Raw genomic sequence first — 16,785 nt, 5'->3', positions numbered from 1 at the left:
AACGATTTGGAAGATTTCATCTCTTTTTTGCCCTTTTTTCTTGCATGATTTTTTACTTTATTATCACCTTAACCTCTTAGCCCCCACCTGAGCCTATTTTCTCCAGTTATACCCAAATCTAAAAGCCTCTTGACTGGAGCCTACAGCCTGTAAGCCAGGATAATGTCTAAATTGAAAGCTAGGACCTAGACAAATCATTTAAGCTTCTTCCTAGTTTCTGTTATCACGTTTTAGTTGCATTTTTGTCACTTTTTTGTCACTGTGATCAAGCCACAAAAATGTGACCCAAAAAAAGCAACAAAATGTAAATGCAAAATGTAATGCTCTACTGAAGAATAGTAAGGGGTTAATGACTAAAATGGGAGTACATGTCATGCCCCGCAGATCACACTCTTCCCACATGACTTCAGTGCAGACACATGCCAGATCGCTTCCTCTCTTCTGCCTGTACATAACCACGCATATACTGCTCAGTTGTCACCAGAACGCTACAAAGACAACCACAGGGGGTAAGGCTGGGACGGTATGCTCTTCTCACTATACAAAATATTCATCATGATACATAGGGATCGCTACAACACGCAATTGAACACAGTAAGTAATATTCACAGAGGTGCTACCGTACTTGTGAAATGAAAGCACAAGTTGAGTGCATGCATGGGCAGTGCTGATATAATTCTTGTCCACTATTGACTTTGAAAGAAGAAGATCACCGCATTAGATGTCTACTGTTATGAAGTGTTACCGGGCGGAGTTTCTGATATGATGAGCGTGTTAATTAAGAGTTTATCTGGTTTATCTGGACTCATGGCTTAAGTCCTATGCTGTTTTCTGATGCAATTCTGTTATCATGCTATAATTTAGTACAAAGATGTGTAATAAAACTCTAGATTGACGTTTGACCCTTTAACCCAGTGCAATGATATCAAATAGAAACTCCACTTTTTTCCTTTATCTAATTTTATTTCAGTTTTAAGGAGGCACAGACTTTAGCTCCAGTTGTTCATGGATTTTCCTGTCAAACACTTCAAATCATTCACTTCTATGTATGTCAAATATAATAATAATGTGTTTCCTCCTTTAAAACAGTATTTCTGTCCTTTTTAACTCCACATGACCATTATTTATTGAACACGGGACAGTGATACATGTTAAGGGAAGTTTGTCTTCTTCTCTCAGCATTATTTTATGTGAAAATGAAAGAATATTCAACGATTGAAATAAATAAAAAATGAAATGAAATGAGAAAACAAAGCTTATACGCAGGGCTGGGTAATTAATCTAATTTGAATCTAATCGAGATTTTAATAAAGGTCGATCACGATACTCGCGTGGTGCGTTTTAATCGAGGAGAATTGGCCAGTCCTGTCGCAGTCTGGACGGCGTAATGCTGCAGCGCCTGTCAGGTCAATCCCAGGGAAACACTCAGCCCAAACAAACCGGGAGCACGGATGATACATGCGGCGGAATGGGGAGAGGACCTGGTGATTTTAAGAGTAAAATCAGCTTCAAAATCACGCTAACTCGTCAAATGGGCAAAACAGAAACACGTGAGGCGCCTCAGAGGACCAGGACACACACGGGGATGAAGAGTTTACCTTCAAAGAGGAAAACTACCGATCGCTATTTGGACCATGTGGATTTGTTTCGAAGCTGCAGCCGTCGATTAGCTGGACTTTTATCAGTGAATTGTAAGTTTGATCGTCTTTTTTTAACATTGGTGGCATAGGGGTTCGCCTCACCGGCAAGGCACAAGCAGGCCGCCATGTTTGCCACGACAACGAGCCTCACGTCCGATGTAGAGTTTTATTAAGGAGCTTTGATGTAGTAGCTGTGTATTTTACTTTACAGCTGAATATCCTTTTCTTTCAGATTTTCCAATGTGTTACAAAAGGACAACATGAAGATGAAGATGACCCTCACTTTATTAATACAACATGAGAAACCCTAAGAGATTTTTTCTTCTACTGGTAGGACAGCCTCCTTATTTATGGAATCTGCTGACTCACGTGTTGACTCACTGTGTGTGACATAGTTGAGTTGATCCAACTCACTAGTTATTCACCTGGGCCACAGGAGAGGGAGGGCGGGTCAGGACACGCACAGTCTTACTCTTAGAACCACACTCACAACCATTATTTTGGCACTCATTTAATCTGGCTAATGAGGCGCAATCTCTGGTGTTAATTGTGTTTTATTGACAGTTCCAAATATTGACTCACGTTGGGATAATCCTGACCTGTCATCGTGCGGAGTACCAGATAGGACCGGAGTGTTGCCCCATGTGCCCTGCAGGTACGTGCCAAAACATGGTTTATTTTGTTCATAAACCAGGCTCACTCTGAGGGCCAGATCTTGTGACTGGCGCAGTCCGTGCGCAACTCTAAACGCAACGTGGTGCACGCGCGATCTTGCATGAGGCGCAGGTTTTGCTGAGCCACTAGGGAGAGGGCATTATTTAAGAAAAAGAGGCCGACTGAGGCGTGGTTCATTACAAGCAGCACTCGAGCTGCTCTTCTATGGCAACCTTCACATTATGTTCACATTACTCTTTACATCGCGCTGCCTTGTCTTCTTCCTTAGAATCGACGTCAAAGTGAAAACAAAAGCGAAATTGCCTTGAAAAGTCTGTTTGAGCGTAGGTTATGCACGGGTTTATTTTGATACTGTAGATCCACACGCACACCTCTAACACCAAAACAACAACAGTTTTCCATAAATAAACCACACATGCCTTCAAGTGCCACAACACCAGGTCTAATCTGTGTTTTAAGGAGACATTTCCATCGGGTGTCAGTCTTTACCTCCTGATGATGCTCCTTGTGTGGCCACAGCTCAGTCCAAAAGAAAGAAGCGCATTTTACAGGGCGCATAGCAACTTTTTTTTTCTTTTCCAATTCAGCCGCTCCAAGAATCCTGCAGCTGGAGCGCAAATGTTCCAATACTTTACAGTTTTCTTGCAACTACTGCATAACTCTGCAACTCCTCCGCAGCCGATATAACAGTTTCTGATCAATTAAATCCTGCACATTTTGTAACTTTGTGCATTTGAACGATGTCCAACGCTGAGGCTGCTGCCTCTCTTTCCCGCCCGCTCATCATGGATCTGAAGCAGAAGAGGAACAGTTTTATTTCTTTAATCTTTATTAAACATTGCGCGTTGCATCGTGCATGTTACGCATGTACAAGAGAACCCCTCCCTGCAAACCAACGCCTTCCGCAGGTCTGGGGAAAGCATGGGGAGGGGGTGGCACCACAACATCACAATGCAAGTCTGTACCCCCCTCCTGTCCTGCCCACTTTTTGCGTCAGGTATGACACTGAAGATTGCAAGGAGCGCCACCCGTCTGCGCACTTGTCTTCTCTACAGCCTGCACTATGAACCACAAGATCTGGCCCTGAGTCTGGCTCAGTTGCTGAGTAAATGTAGTCCTTGACCCTGTTTCCTCCTCTCTTAACATCACATATTTTTTTCCAGGAACCCGGGTGAACAAACACTGTACAGAATTCCGCAGTACGTCCTGTTTGCCGTGTGATGAGGGCATCACATACATGGACAATCCCACAGGAATGACCCAGTGCCTTCCCTGTCGAATATGTGACCCTGGTAATGTCTCATATGCCAAAGCACTCCCACTCATCCATTCCTTAACCAAATTCTGCTCTTTGTAGTTTTCCCACTCCGCAGGTTCTCGCTGTATTCTAGCTGTGTATGTGGAAGCAGAATAAGATTAAGATGGTCAGAGCTTGCGTTCTCCTTATCATTGACCCAAACGAACAATGAACCTCCGAAGTGTCCGTGCAGTTAGGAGGGAGTGAGGAAAGGAGCTAGGAACATTGCCACAAGCCACTGCAGCTTTGCCACGTGACATTTTATTCAATAAATATGAGGGCCAAGATCAAAACACCATGAGATGTCTTGTCACTGTGTAATCCCGTGGACTTTTATTTATCTATTTTTTTAGGCTGCATAAACAGTATAAACCTTTACTGTAGACTCCTTATGGTGCTTACAGGTATATTTAGTTATCCAGCAATGTGTACAGTACATGATATATATATACGCTTGGATTGCCCCCTCATTTATTAAACCAGACAGAGGATCCATGTCCCACTTTACTAAAGTCTCTGCTGTTGCCACTCCAACTTCAAGACCAGATATGTCTTCTATTTTGCTATTATACACGCTATTATACCGTGCCCGGTTTAAAAGTAAAGAAAAAAGTTAATTAGATCTGTCTAAATCCTGCTGATGTCAAGTGTTAGTGCGCCCTAAATCACAAGAATGAGTAAATAGTGTCCGCTTTAACTAATACCACCCAAACATTTACATTTTATTATATTTGTAATGGCCAAAACATGTAAACATTCACAGGACAGCATGGAATAAGTGACTACACACCTTTGCTAAGGATCCTCCAAGAGCTAATGAGCTAATGAGCTACGTTAAGAGTTGTTGTTTGTTGAGAAGCATTGTTTATTTGTATAAAGCAGGAAAAGATCACAGAACCATCTGTGACTTCACTGTTGCTTCACTTCCAAGGAGTGGCCGCTCTGCAAAGATGACTCCAAGGGCACAGTGCAGAATACTCAATGAGGTAGAAAAAACATTGCTGCACGTTTGAAGTTTGCGAAAGAGCACTAGGATGCTCCACAGCACTACTGGCAAAATATTCTGTGGATTGATGTAACCAAAGTTGAATAGTTTGGGAGGAACACACAACAAATGGAACAGCACATCAACATCAATACCCTGTCCCCACTGTGAAGTATGGAGCAGGCTGTTTTGTTCCCTCAGGGCCTGGACAACGTGCTATCATCAATAGAAACATTTATTCAGTTTATAAAGATATTTTTGCAGAAAAGCTTGTGGCCATCTGTCCAACAGCTGAAGCTCAACAGAGGATGGAGCTGCAACAAGACAATGACCCAAAGCACAAAAGCAAAACCACTTCAGAATGGTTTCAGAAGAATAAAATACGCTCTGGAATGGCCCAAAGTCAAAGTCCTGAACTTAAAGGTCCTATATCATGCAAAATCGACTTTTTGGAGCTTTTAGCCATGTTGTTATGCTATTTCCTTATCAAAAACACCCCCAGAGTGGATTTTGGCTTCATTTACGCAGTTCTCAGCAATCCTCCTGAATCCTCCTCTCTGAGCAGCTGCTCCGCCCTCTGCTGGAAAACCACTGAGTTGTGACACTCTGACGTTTTTTTACGTCAGAGTGTCAAACAGGAAGAGCTCGACATCTGTAACATAACATAACATAACAGCCTGACTTTAATTTGTAAAACGGCGTTTTCATTATTTCTGTTGTAAGAAAGAAATAATAATTTTTAAAAACTGAAAAAAAGGGAAGAGTTGGACGCGTCGCTGCCCCTTAGGAGAAAACAAACGCACCCCCTGAGCGTCTGAACAGGTGTCATGTTTGCACCGAAAGCTGTGAAGAAGGAGCTCTTTCTAACCTACTCTGGACACGCCTGTTCTTTTTTCTTACCTAGCAATAATGTGGTGAAAATGTGCTTTTGGCTACGAGAGGTGCAGGACTTTATTCAACCTTCCTGAAGGAGAGGCCACTCGCCACAAGTTGGAATTTCTTTCCGGGATTCAGTGACTATCAGCCAGAATAATGTATGTCTGTGACTGTCTCTTCACTGATGGATGCTTGGTGAACCTTGGCCAGAACCAAAGTGGATTAAACTCTTATAGTTAAGAGTCAATCAAAATGTGTTTTTAGCCATTTATGAAGCTGAGCTGCAAATGTCAACTCCTTATAACTGCATTGTGAATATTTATATTTCTACTACTGTTAAATCTAAAAAGTAGTTAACTGAATCCAAGCGTCTTGTCTTCTGGGTTTGAAAAATACCTCCCGAAAATACTTATATCTATCACAAAAATGAGTGCTCCATAGTGGTAGTGATACAATATATCATACAAATGCCTATACTTTACTTTGGAATAGCAGGTGCAAGATTCATCCTGATCGTTGTGCACGTCTAATCTGCAACTACAGGAAACGTCTGGATGAAGTTATTGCTGCCAAAGGAGGGTCAACCAGATATTGAATCTAAGGGTGTACTCACTTATTCCTCCATCTTTTGTGAATGTTTACATGTTTTGGCCAATAAAAGATCATCAATTTAGGCAGAAATGTGGAAAATTTCAAAGGGTTCACAGACTTTTTCCTCCCACTGCGGCCCATGTTTTATTTCATAAGCAAACAATGTGAGAATTGAATTTTCAATGACACTGATATTGATCAAATCTTAACAATTCCTATCCCTTTTATTATTATTTTTTTTATAATACAATACAATGGAAAAGAATGGCTCATGGAAAGTTGTTCTCTGCCGCACCCTCTGTCTCGCTTCCTATTGATTTTTCCCTTTGAGGAATAACCAATTCCAACCCTTCCTCCCTTATACAGAGTCCCTGAAAGTCTAGTTGCTGTTTCCGAATCTGCTTCAGGAGTTTTCTCTGTTATACTATATAACGGGGTGTGTGGCTTGTCCAGTGTGCCGTACATCTGTGGCTTGTATTTGCTTTTCCATTTGATTGGAGATGGTCCAAATCTCACATCCGTATGTCTGCACTGGCGTGACATAACACTCATGGGCTCGGAGTCTTGTCTCCATTGTCATTTTGAGTTTGCAAAGTAAATTGTGTGACTCACACACCGTTGCTCCAGGTTTCTTTGTTCGGGTGATAAAGATTGACTTGCTTTAGTTCAGGAGGATTTCACCATTGTCATACATTGAATTCAACACTTCTGTTCTGTTTTCCTACACCCAGTTCTTCCAAGCACTTAATCATTTCTACACTTATCTCATCCAGACCAATGGCTTTTTTGGTCTTTATACTATGAATAACATAACACACTTCAGATTGTAATATCATTGGGCCTTCACCGTCCTTAAATATCGGGGGTAGTTCACGCCTTTGCTCATCAAACAATTCTGTGATGTGTTCTGTCCATAAGAACAAAATGTGTTGTTTAAAATCCCGTTTCGTTCCCATAAACTCAATCTGGTGTCTCGTTTCGAGGGATTTATAAAAATATAATAAAAATGCAAAGCAGGTCATACCAGCGTTAGAGCCACAGCAGCACATGAAGGTTCAACGTAGAAACGGTGGAAACATTACTTGGCAGCTTTATAAATATTTGTTTCCAATTGCCATGAACTAAACTTCCATCCACGTTGCTCATTTTCATAAACTCACTGTACAAAAAAATTACAAAAATTGACAAAAATTTGACAAAAAAGTGAGAAAAATTTGCCAAAAAATTGAGGAAAAAATGGACGAAAAAGTGACAAGAATTTGACAAAAAAATGCGAATAATTTGATGAAAAACTGACAAAAACTGACAAAAAAAATGGACAAAAAAAAGAAAAAATTGACGAAAAAGTGACAAAAAAGTCAAGAAAATTTGACAAAAATGAGATGCCTGCCCAACAAAAAAAGTGATGAAAAAAAATCTGATGATGTGAGGAAAAATATCAATTTAGTTCTGTAGGTCTTAGCTTTCAAATGAGGTGTTGCACTGGCCTACAGGATTTGGGTAAAGCTGAACTGGAGAAAATGCTCTCGGTTCAGGCGGGAGTTAAGAGGTTAAATTCGCAGCAGTGCATATTATGCAGAGGGCACATCGTAGCCAGTGGTTGGGTGTTTCCGTCTGCTGGAGGCAAAGTAACTCCTCCCATTGTTCCTGCCGGTGGGTTAAGAAGGTCAGATAGTCCTGACCTGCAGAAGCAGCAGCTGAAGTTCCTGTTCCTCACTCCCCGTAGGTAAAAGAATAAAGGGCGCCACTTTTCAGATGCAGCCTTTATTTGCAGGATGGTGGAAGAAAAACTATAAACATATTAGCCGAGTGTAGCTGTTTATACTGAGGGAGTCCAGCGAGTGAAGCAAAACTGTGAAGAATTCATTCCTGTATCACCAAACAACAGTGCACATGTATGTTCTTGGCAGGAGCCGGGCTGAAAGTGAAGACCGCATGTTCCACAATGTCTAACGCGGTGTGTGAAGCTCAGGAGGGACACTTCTGTGAGCAGCAGGCAGAAGGCAGCTGTGTGTCTGCTCGGAAACACAGGAGGTGTGAGCCGGGAGAGTTCATCCAGAAACCAGGTAACAACACTCACTTAAAGCATATTGTTACGTACTCTGATAGTCTATATCAGGTGAAGTGATGGTGATGTCTTCATAGGTAGTCCCTCTGCAGACACTGTGTGCTCTCCATGTGACGAGGGAACCTTTTCCAATGGGACTCTGTCTAAATGTCAGCCGCACACACAGTGAGTACAGCACAGGCTCTGGGTCTGAATAACATGTCACTGACTAAAGATGTTTTGATCTGCTCTTACAGATGTGAGCAGATGGATAAAATCACAGTAAATGCAGGAACCTTCTCCTCAGACGCTGAATGTGGAGAAAGAAACAACATGCCTGTGGTCATTGGGATCAGTGTTGGAGCTGTGATTGTGACACTGGTCATTATAGTTTCAGTTGCACTGGTTTGCTTCAAAAAGAGACTCGGAAATGGAAATGATGTGCTTTGAGTTATAAGTGATTGACGAAACAAATAACTGGTTTTATCACAGCACCTTTGGACCAAAAGAATCAAGCCCTGTGACACTTTGAGACCAAACTGAGGAAAGATCACACCAAGACCAGGATTCTTCCACTCTGACATTTACACATTCCCCTTGTCTGCGTAGGTTTCCTTTCCCCTATGATTAAAAACATGTACAATAGGCCAGGATGAATGAGAGTGTGAGGGAATGAATGTGACGTTGCTTACCACCACCACTACGTGTACATGTAAATAGTTTCATGTAAAGGGCTTGTGAATATATCTGTATCAACTAATTCCTTTCCTTCCTAGATTTGTATATTGATTATTGATTTGTTTTTGTGCAATGATTCAATTCATCTTTTTAGGAAGAGTTCAGCACAGTAGTCAAAACCAAAGAAAGATACATGTGTTGGTGAAAAGATAAATAAATAAATAACGTGGATGTGATTGAGGGAAATGTCATCACACACAATCTGCAAACATTTTGATAAATATAAAAAAACTATTAAATTCATTAATTATAAATATTCATTAAAAAATGTGTGATAATATTATCCCAGTTACTAACCATCCAGTGTGTCCAGTATATAGAAACTCTCATGTGTCCTAAAAGCCAAACTAACTCCCTGCCCTAAGTTTGTATAAGTACAAACTTAAAACTTATGTTTGAAGTTTGCATAAGTAGTGCACAGGGCATGCATCAAGTATTTGAAACTCTGAAAGCACTGCCTGGATACTCCAAGGAATGTATATTGCTCATTTTGTAGGAACATTTGTTTATAGACCTTATGTTATATGCTTCACACTGCATGTTTAAACTTTATTGTCACATCAGGTTTTCTGAATGGAAAGTTTTCGTAACCATGGAGACGGTTCATTCAGCCATAGACTGTGCAGACATTGCTGTGGCTTTAAGGACAAGTCCAGAAAGTGCACTGGTAAAAGATCGTTGTGTCGCGGCCAGTGTTCATTTTGACAACATATTTAAATCTTAGTCTTTTGACGAAAATGTAATTCAATTTTAGTCGAGATTTAGTAAAACAAAATCTTCCATTTTAGTCTAGTTTTACTCGACTAAAATTGCAAGTAAATTTAGTCGACTTTACATTGATAATATTCATTATAATCATATTTAATTTTGTTCCTCTGCTTCATGGAGCTGCTCCACATGAACAAAGCTCAGAGCTGATCCTTTGGCAGTGATTGTAAATGACATGAGGCTCTTTCAGTCAATAGAAGTTTGGATGATTTTAGTCTCTCCTTTTCATTTTGATTTAGTCTTATTTTAGTCGACTAAAATATCTGGACATTTTAGTCATAGTTTTAGTCTCATGAGAAACTTTTAATTGCGTTTTAGTCCAATTTTAGTCGTCAAAAATATCACTTTGACTAAAATTAAGACTAAATATTTAGTCGACGACACTGGTCGTGGTCGCCATCTTCACTGTTTTGGTTCCAGGAGGAGCACTGGTTCATGGGAAATCCTAGCGTGGAAGATGACGCACTCTTAGGCTTGTTCGAGATGAGCCAGACGGTTTTTACAGCCGACTGCAGACGCACGGTGCCGGTTAGATTTCTGTCCGGCTTGCTCCAGACGGGCTCTGATGTCACGGGCACGTGGGGCACGGAAAGATCGTGAGACCCCAACGAGAGCAGCCGACTGGATCAGCCGCAGCATCTCTCCAGAGGCAACTGCAGGGGCTCCACGGCCCCGTGCATGATGGGAAAACACCCACCTGTCCGCGGCTCACGCGCAGGTGATTGGATACGAGTCTGTGTGATCAGAAACATGCTCTGACCCCCTCCACTCCTCTTTAGATCTGAACAAATAAACTGTGACTGAAACTATTAAAGTTTTGTATCGCCCCTAAAATAGAGCTCATGTTTGATGCTTTTACAGAACAACTCAGGATTTAAAAGGACGTGTTTTATCTCACAAACTTGAACAAACAAATGGGAAAGTTTCCTCTGATGAAGAATGATGTCTCTTGAGTAAAGAAAACCAAGCAGGAGGTGAATGACTTTTACTTAGGATCAACTTTAAATGAACGTGATATCTGAACGAGACGCTGCGTGATCTGAGGCCGCTCTCGTCGTCTCTGCATGTGGAGCGGTCGGATGGTCTTCAGACTTTTCTCTCCGCCCCCGTTGCGTCTGCTACTCTCGCTGATCATCCAGGCGAGCCACAACCTCATCTCGAACACACCGAACTCCCGCCTCCTGCTGTGATTGGCTCGTCTTGGTTTTGCCGGAGTCAGCGAGATTGCACAATTCCAGACTGTATCACCATGTATCTCTTAACAGATATCAGTCTGGCTCGTGCCAGGCTAGGCAACTGTCTCCAAAATGTTACGCACTGTGTCTTTAAACTATAAGTTGGCCTAACCTAAAATGTTTACTTTTTGTCGGCCTATCTATTTTAGATTTGTTTAACCCTAAACTCTAATGGCCTTTAGAGGATCAGTGTGAGAAGGGCCTGATGGTAAAGATAAGAGCAAGTAGCTGATCTGATGGAATGAGCAATGCAAGCTTCATGGTTTCTTTAATGGGTCTTTTACTGTGAAATTTTTCGGTCGGCTCACATCCGCCCGTCGCCAGGCATAACGAACAAGGCGAAACAATAGTAATGCCACATAATGTTCGGTCGTTAACAGCATGGCTATTCGGTAAGTCACCGGGAATGTTTATTTTGTCGCCTCTGAGCGCACTGGCCGCGCAGGCTCTGGCTCTCGCCCGCCATGTTTCAGCTCCATAAGCTCTATGTGACTTTTCCCCTGACCCAGGTCTCGTGGCTCTGTGTCTGCTCCTGCCCGCGCTCTGCTGCCGACCCGAGGAATACGCGTCTCCGGACGGACAGTGCTGCCCCATGTGCCGCGAAGGTAACCCCAAGACTCTTCTACTCCTCCTCCTCCTCCGGTAACACGGTGGCACGTTCCTCCGTGCGTGCAGCAGAGACGCAGACAGCGCGTCACAGTGAGCTGTGGCGCAGCTGCTTTTTCTTTTCACTCCTTGTTGGTAAATCACCTGACCTGGCTCCGTCCCCGAAGTTCAAGCACTATGTTCCGAAAAAAAGTTATACTACAATGTGTGAGCGCGATTAAAGGAGCAGCTGCTGACAGGCCAGAGGCAGGGACACGCATCAGCTCCCTGGCCCTGAAGTGAACTGTGCCTCCACTTCCTTGTGTGTGCGCCATATTTCAGCTTTATACTGTCAATGATTCCAACACAAAGACAAGCCCACCACACTCTTTAGAAATAAAGAATCAGAATAAATAAAGCTGGAGGTGTTACTGTGATGGTGAAGTACGCAATTACTTAACCCTCTCCATCGACTTTTTAAGGCCACAATGACCTCAATAAGAATCGAAGCAGAGGCGGAAGTATCAGTCATATTTACGCTACATGTAGGCTACATGTACTTAAGTAACCCTTTGAAGTAACTGTACTTTTGCAAATCGCTTTTTTCTTACAGTAGGCATTACTTCCACTCGAGTGGTATAACAATTAAGCATCTGTACTTTAACTTGAGTAAAAGAAGTAACTCTTTAAGTGCTAAATCTTCATTTTGACGCGTAAAATGGGGGTATTTTGTGTTTTGTTACTTAATTCTCCTTTTTTTTTAAATTACGACAAAACAAAAACGACAACAACATATCACCACGTAAGTGATGCATACAAAACATAAAAAACAAAAAGAGAGATAACAGTAATAGTACATGTTATAGTCAACTCAGTTCCATTCAGGTAAATGGGGATTAATTTATTATTTACTATTATATATTATATATATATATATATATTATATATTATTATATATATATATATATATATATATATATATATATATATATATATATATATATTATTATATTATATTTATTATCATAATTATTATTTTATATGTAGATATGTAAAAACATAAAACCGAGTGGGGAATACTTAAATTGATTTCTTTTTATAGGTTTTTATGGTATTTTCTTTGAAAATATTAACATTTTCCGATTATTTAATGTTTCGTTTCTCTGAATTGATGCCACGACTGAAACATAATCAGACTTTTACTCTAAAACAGTTACTGATAAATTGCTCTTACTTTTTTTCATCTTCCCTGAGTAATTATTTGGGTCACTACTTTTTACTACTTAAAGTAACATTCATTTTCTTGAGTAAATCTTTTGGCCGCTCTACCACCTCTCCTGCTGTGTCAGTCACATACAGATAGTCAATGCAACATCACAGACAACAGATGTACAGTTACTACAGGCAGTTGTTTAGTGTCGTATGTCGTAAATCTGTCTCCTCAGTGGCAATGTACTTCATGTTACATTAAATGTCCATGTATATGTACAGTTACATATATACATACAGCCTACATACACACATATATACATTCATACATACATTTATTCATACATTCATACACTTATACATACATACATCTTTGTATCCAAGGGTCTATATCACAGCACTGTTTATCAGTGCCACCTGTCGTCGAGTGGTTGAGCCTGCTGCAATGCACAAGACATTGTTGTGGGTTAAAATCCCGGCTCTGTCAATATGCTTAAAGTCTCTACCGTCCACACCCACCCTGAGCCGTCCTGTCTAATAAAACCTATGGGCCAAACAAAACCACCAACTGAGCTCCAGTGCTCCACAGGCACAGGTGAAGCTTCAAATTAGACAATGTTAATGAGCAAGGCAAGTTTATTCCATACAAAGGCCTAAACAGGTGCATGAAATCACAAGACGAAATCCATCCATAAAACATTAATATAATCATTAATTATATTATATAGATCAAATACCATACAACTAAAATGTTATATTCCTAACATTTTTAGTTGCATACCTATAATAGATCCATTTTGAACGAAGTACTTGCATGCAGAGACTGGTGTCATGACTCACTTGTCCCACTGAGCAGCTCCTCGGAATGCCAGGCCAAAGCCCTGAACAGTTTTATTGTGAAAGTCAGTGGATCTGCCACGCCCGGCCTCCAGGCCACATGGTCATGTGACATGGGACAGTTAAGATACTGTGGCGCCGCCCAGCACTCGCTCTAACAGGAGCTGTTCTACACTGCCCTCTTTCTTTGATTCAATGTCAAAGGGACTGCGTTTATATTCCAGTCAATCAAATAAAGGAAACTTCTCATTGAAAAGAAGAAACAAACAAGAGTAAATAATTTAGCTAAATGCATGTCAGCCATGGCTCTTTTGAATGTATAAGAAAAATATGACTTCATCCCGTCCCTGGTCTGTGAGGAGGACGGTCCCAGTGGAAATGGGCACTTTCCAAGACTCTCTCTCTCTCTGCTCTGGCAGGCACTGTGGTGATAAAGCACTGCACAGCAGACTCTGGCACTCGCTGTGGACCATGTGCAAACGGCACCTACATGAACCAACCCAACGGGCAAACCCGCTGCTTCCCCTGCTTCATCTGTCACCCAGGTGAGCCACGCAAAATCTGACCATATACATGTACTACCTGAAAATGTACATGTCTGTGAAAAACATCTGTGCTGCCATGTGCACTGCTAATATTTTCATAAATTTCCATAGAGAATTTGTATTTATGTTGTTTCATTGCTCAGAAAGGCTTAAACCTGTTGTTCTCAAAGTAGATTCCTTTAGAAGTCAGTTCATTGATGCTTTACTCGTGCATTGAAGTTTGGTGTTTTTCAGGTTTAGACTTGTCTTACCCCGACTTTAGACTGAATTTAGTCCAGTGTAGATCCAGTGTTTGATGAGGTTGTTGTGAAAAGGCTGAGGACTTACTTTAAACTGTATTCCCTGTCTGTTTGCAGCACACGGGTTGTTCTCCCTGCAGCCCTGCAGCTCTGTCAGTGACGCTGTGTGCGGCGCGAGGCCCGGGTTCTTCTGTGAGCGCGTCAGGGAGGGGGGCAGCTGTGAGGCAGCTCAGAAACACTCCAGCTGCTCTCCTGGGCAGAAGGTCAAAGAGCCAGGTGAGGAACGCTCTGGAATCCTCTCATACTGTGCACACAGAGACGTTACCTCTGCTCCTCCTCCTGCTCAGGGACCAGTTCAGCCGACACTGTGTGTGAAGACTGTCCAGAGGAAACCTTCTCACCACAGGGGAGCAGCTGCACAGCCTGGACTCGGTATGTACTGTGTGTGTGTCACTTACAGCAGTGGTTCACAAACTATTGTTTCTTCCCCAAACATTGTAATCCATTTTTTATAGTTAGTCAGGAAGTAGAGTTTATTTAGAAAGAAGCTTTCACAGACACAAAGTCACAAAGTGATTCACAAAATAACAATAAAAATACAAACCATAAACCCCACCCTAACCGAGTGTATTTTCTCCAGGTCAGCTTTACCCAAATCTATAAGGTCATAGCCTATAGGCCAGTGCAATGCCTCATTTGAAAGCTAAGACCTTCAAAACTCATCTAAGCTTCTTCCTCATTATGATTGTGAAACGTTTGTTGTTTTGGTTGTGTTTGGCCACATTTTCAAAGGAACATCAAACGAAAATGTGAAAAAACATGACAAAAACATGACAATGGAATGAAAACCCGATATCTCTTCAGAGCTTTAAAATGAGCACTCCCACAACTTCCTCGGCCTCAGAGGAGTTCTCACCGCTGCACCAGCGAGTGGCTAGAGTTCCCATCAACTACATATCCAGAGCACATTATAAAGACAATACCCTTCTGTAAACCAATATAAAAACTGCTGAGTGGAAATGCTTTTTTTTGCTATCGCCTACCACAGAACATGCATCTCTGATCAAATATATACAATTCAAATGAGTGATGTGGTTACGTAAGGGATGTCATGCAAAATCAAGCCAGTGCGAGTCATCCTTTTTCGCCTCGGACGTGTGGATCTCCTCTTTTTAAATTTCAAACTGAAGCAGTTCAACTGGCTGTATCTCTCATTGCAAACTGTATTTCTGTTTTGCCCAGCGTGGGCGCTGACGTCACATAAACACACTAGGCACCGACGTAACGGGGCCCCTGCACTCCTGAGTTTGTGGTTATCTCAAAACTGCAGCGTGTCCATGGTTCAAACAGAGCTTTTTGCGTGTGATGTGACGGCCACCCACTGGTGCTGCCGTGTAACTACATCACACAGTAAACTTAATGTGAGACGCTGCAGGTGCATAGGGAAACCTTTTAAATGTAGAGATATCCATTTGAAACTTGTACCGTAGATTACTGACATAAATATGAGGGGGGGAAAAAGTTTTGTGTCATTTTCAGTTTTCATATAAAATAAGGCGTTTTATACCGGGAAAAAAAAGCATCCAAAACGTCCCATATTTTCAGTGATGAAATCTGAATAATGGATCAAGTTTGGTTTCAATTTATAGTTTTATTTTGTTCATATATTTAGCTACAAAGACTTTCTCAGAGGGCTTTAGTTTTAAAATAAGCTGTTCACTAGTGGAAAAATCTGTAAGAATTGGAATTCAAAACTCAATAAATCAGGCCAGGAATTAGATATTGGAAAATCCCTTTGAAAAAACCTTCAAAATATCGTTCAGTCCTAGTATGGAAGGTTTGGCGTCTGTCGGTGCTACTTAACGTCGAGATATTGTTGAAAATGGCCCTTGAAACGACAATTTCCCAAATAAATCTATCGCAAAACAAAAACGTGTTATTGTGAAGTCTAGGATTTGGCCCAAAACCTGAACATTAAAAATAAATAAATAATGATAAATGCCTGTAGTGTCTCCCATTTAAATGAGTGAAGCTGCAGATGATCCTGAGTAAGCACCTCGCACTCGAGACCACCCAGTGTGAGAAAGACTGATCCAACCCAATGACCTGACTCCTCCTGCTCCACAGCTGCTCTGAAGCAAACATCGTCGTCCGAGCGGGAAGCAGGACGGAGGACGTGCTGTGTGGATCTGCTTCACGGAACCGTTACGGCATAATCGTGTCGCTCCTTTTCTGTGTGATTTGTCCTGTAATACTCGGTTAGTGCTGGTCAGCTTCTATTTTCTAATCAATTCATTCACTATTTCAGATGTTCTAATCCGTTTGTTCCTCAGCCTGCTACTGACACACAGATATTTGTGTTCCAGTGGTTTTGCGCAGGTTGAGAGGACAGCCTGGCCAGCAAGAAAGTCCCGAGTGACCAAAGCGTTAGACTTTAATTCCAATTTAACCTCTGCCCAGTGTGACCGGATTCTGCCTAACTTCTTACTCTTCATATTGCCCAGGACTTGTTTCAGAA

The 16,785-nt window shown here is 41.5% G+C and overlaps 2 protein-coding genes across 3 annotated transcripts in view; both read left to right on the top strand.

The window, feature by feature from the left end:
- Positions 1–16,778, top strand: part of LOC306964165 (tumor necrosis factor receptor superfamily member 14-like) — a 36,025-nt gene extending 19,247 nt beyond the window's left edge. The window contains exons 1-7 of one of the 2 annotated variants that reach the window (XM_079558105.1): positions 11,131–11,244; positions 11,362–11,457; positions 13,903–14,028; positions 14,385–14,543; positions 14,615–14,699; positions 16,395–16,525; positions 16,634–16,774. In XM_079558105.1, the coding sequence (XP_079414231.1) occupies positions 11,205–11,244; positions 11,362–11,457; positions 13,903–14,028; positions 14,385–14,543; positions 14,615–14,699; positions 16,395–16,525; positions 16,634–16,686 (690 nt within the window). In that variant the 5' untranslated portion in view covers positions 11,131–11,204 and the 3' untranslated portion in view covers positions 16,687–16,774. Of the gene's footprint in view, positions 1–11,130; positions 11,245–11,361; positions 11,458–13,902; positions 14,029–14,384; positions 14,544–14,614; positions 14,700–16,394; positions 16,526–16,633 lie in introns of those variants that run through there. The other variant, XM_079558106.1, reaches the window with a different exon arrangement.
- LOC306964166 (tumor necrosis factor receptor superfamily member 14-like) lies at positions 1,736–8,696 on the top strand. Its single transcript, XM_079558107.1, has 6 exons — positions 1,736–1,970; positions 2,205–2,295; positions 3,479–3,607; positions 7,975–8,130; positions 8,210–8,297; positions 8,369–8,696. The coding sequence occupies exons 1-6, from the start codon at positions 1,938–1,940 to the stop codon at positions 8,559–8,561; spliced, it is 690 nt and encodes a 229-aa protein (XP_079414233.1). The 5' UTR covers positions 1,736–1,937; the 3' UTR covers positions 8,562–8,696.
- Positions 16,779–16,785: the final 7 nt, after the last annotated feature.

Source organism: Gobius niger, assembly GCF_951799975.1.
Source record: "Gobius niger genome assembly, chromosome: 6".
Lineage (NCBI taxonomy): Eukaryota > Metazoa > Chordata > Actinopteri > Gobiiformes > Gobiidae > Gobius > Gobius niger.
Note: the sequence above shows the minus strand (reverse complement) of the source record. Positions and strands in the feature narration are given on the sequence as shown.

What these genes read in the sequence shown, in the direction of transcription:
- LOC306964166 (XM_079558107.1), top strand. Translation starts at nt 1,938, where the DNA reads ATGAGAAACCCTAAGAGATTTTTTCTTCTACTG. An exon ending in TTGCCCCATGTGCCCTGCAG is followed by an intron (nt 2,296 to 3,478) that starts GTACGTGCCAAA and finishes ATTTTTTTCCAG; the next exon opens with GAACCCGGGTGAACAAACAC. An exon ending in AAATGTCAGCCGCACACACA is followed by an intron (nt 8,298 to 8,368) that starts GTGAGTACAGCA and finishes CTGCTCTTACAG; the next exon opens with ATGTGAGCAGATGGATAAAA.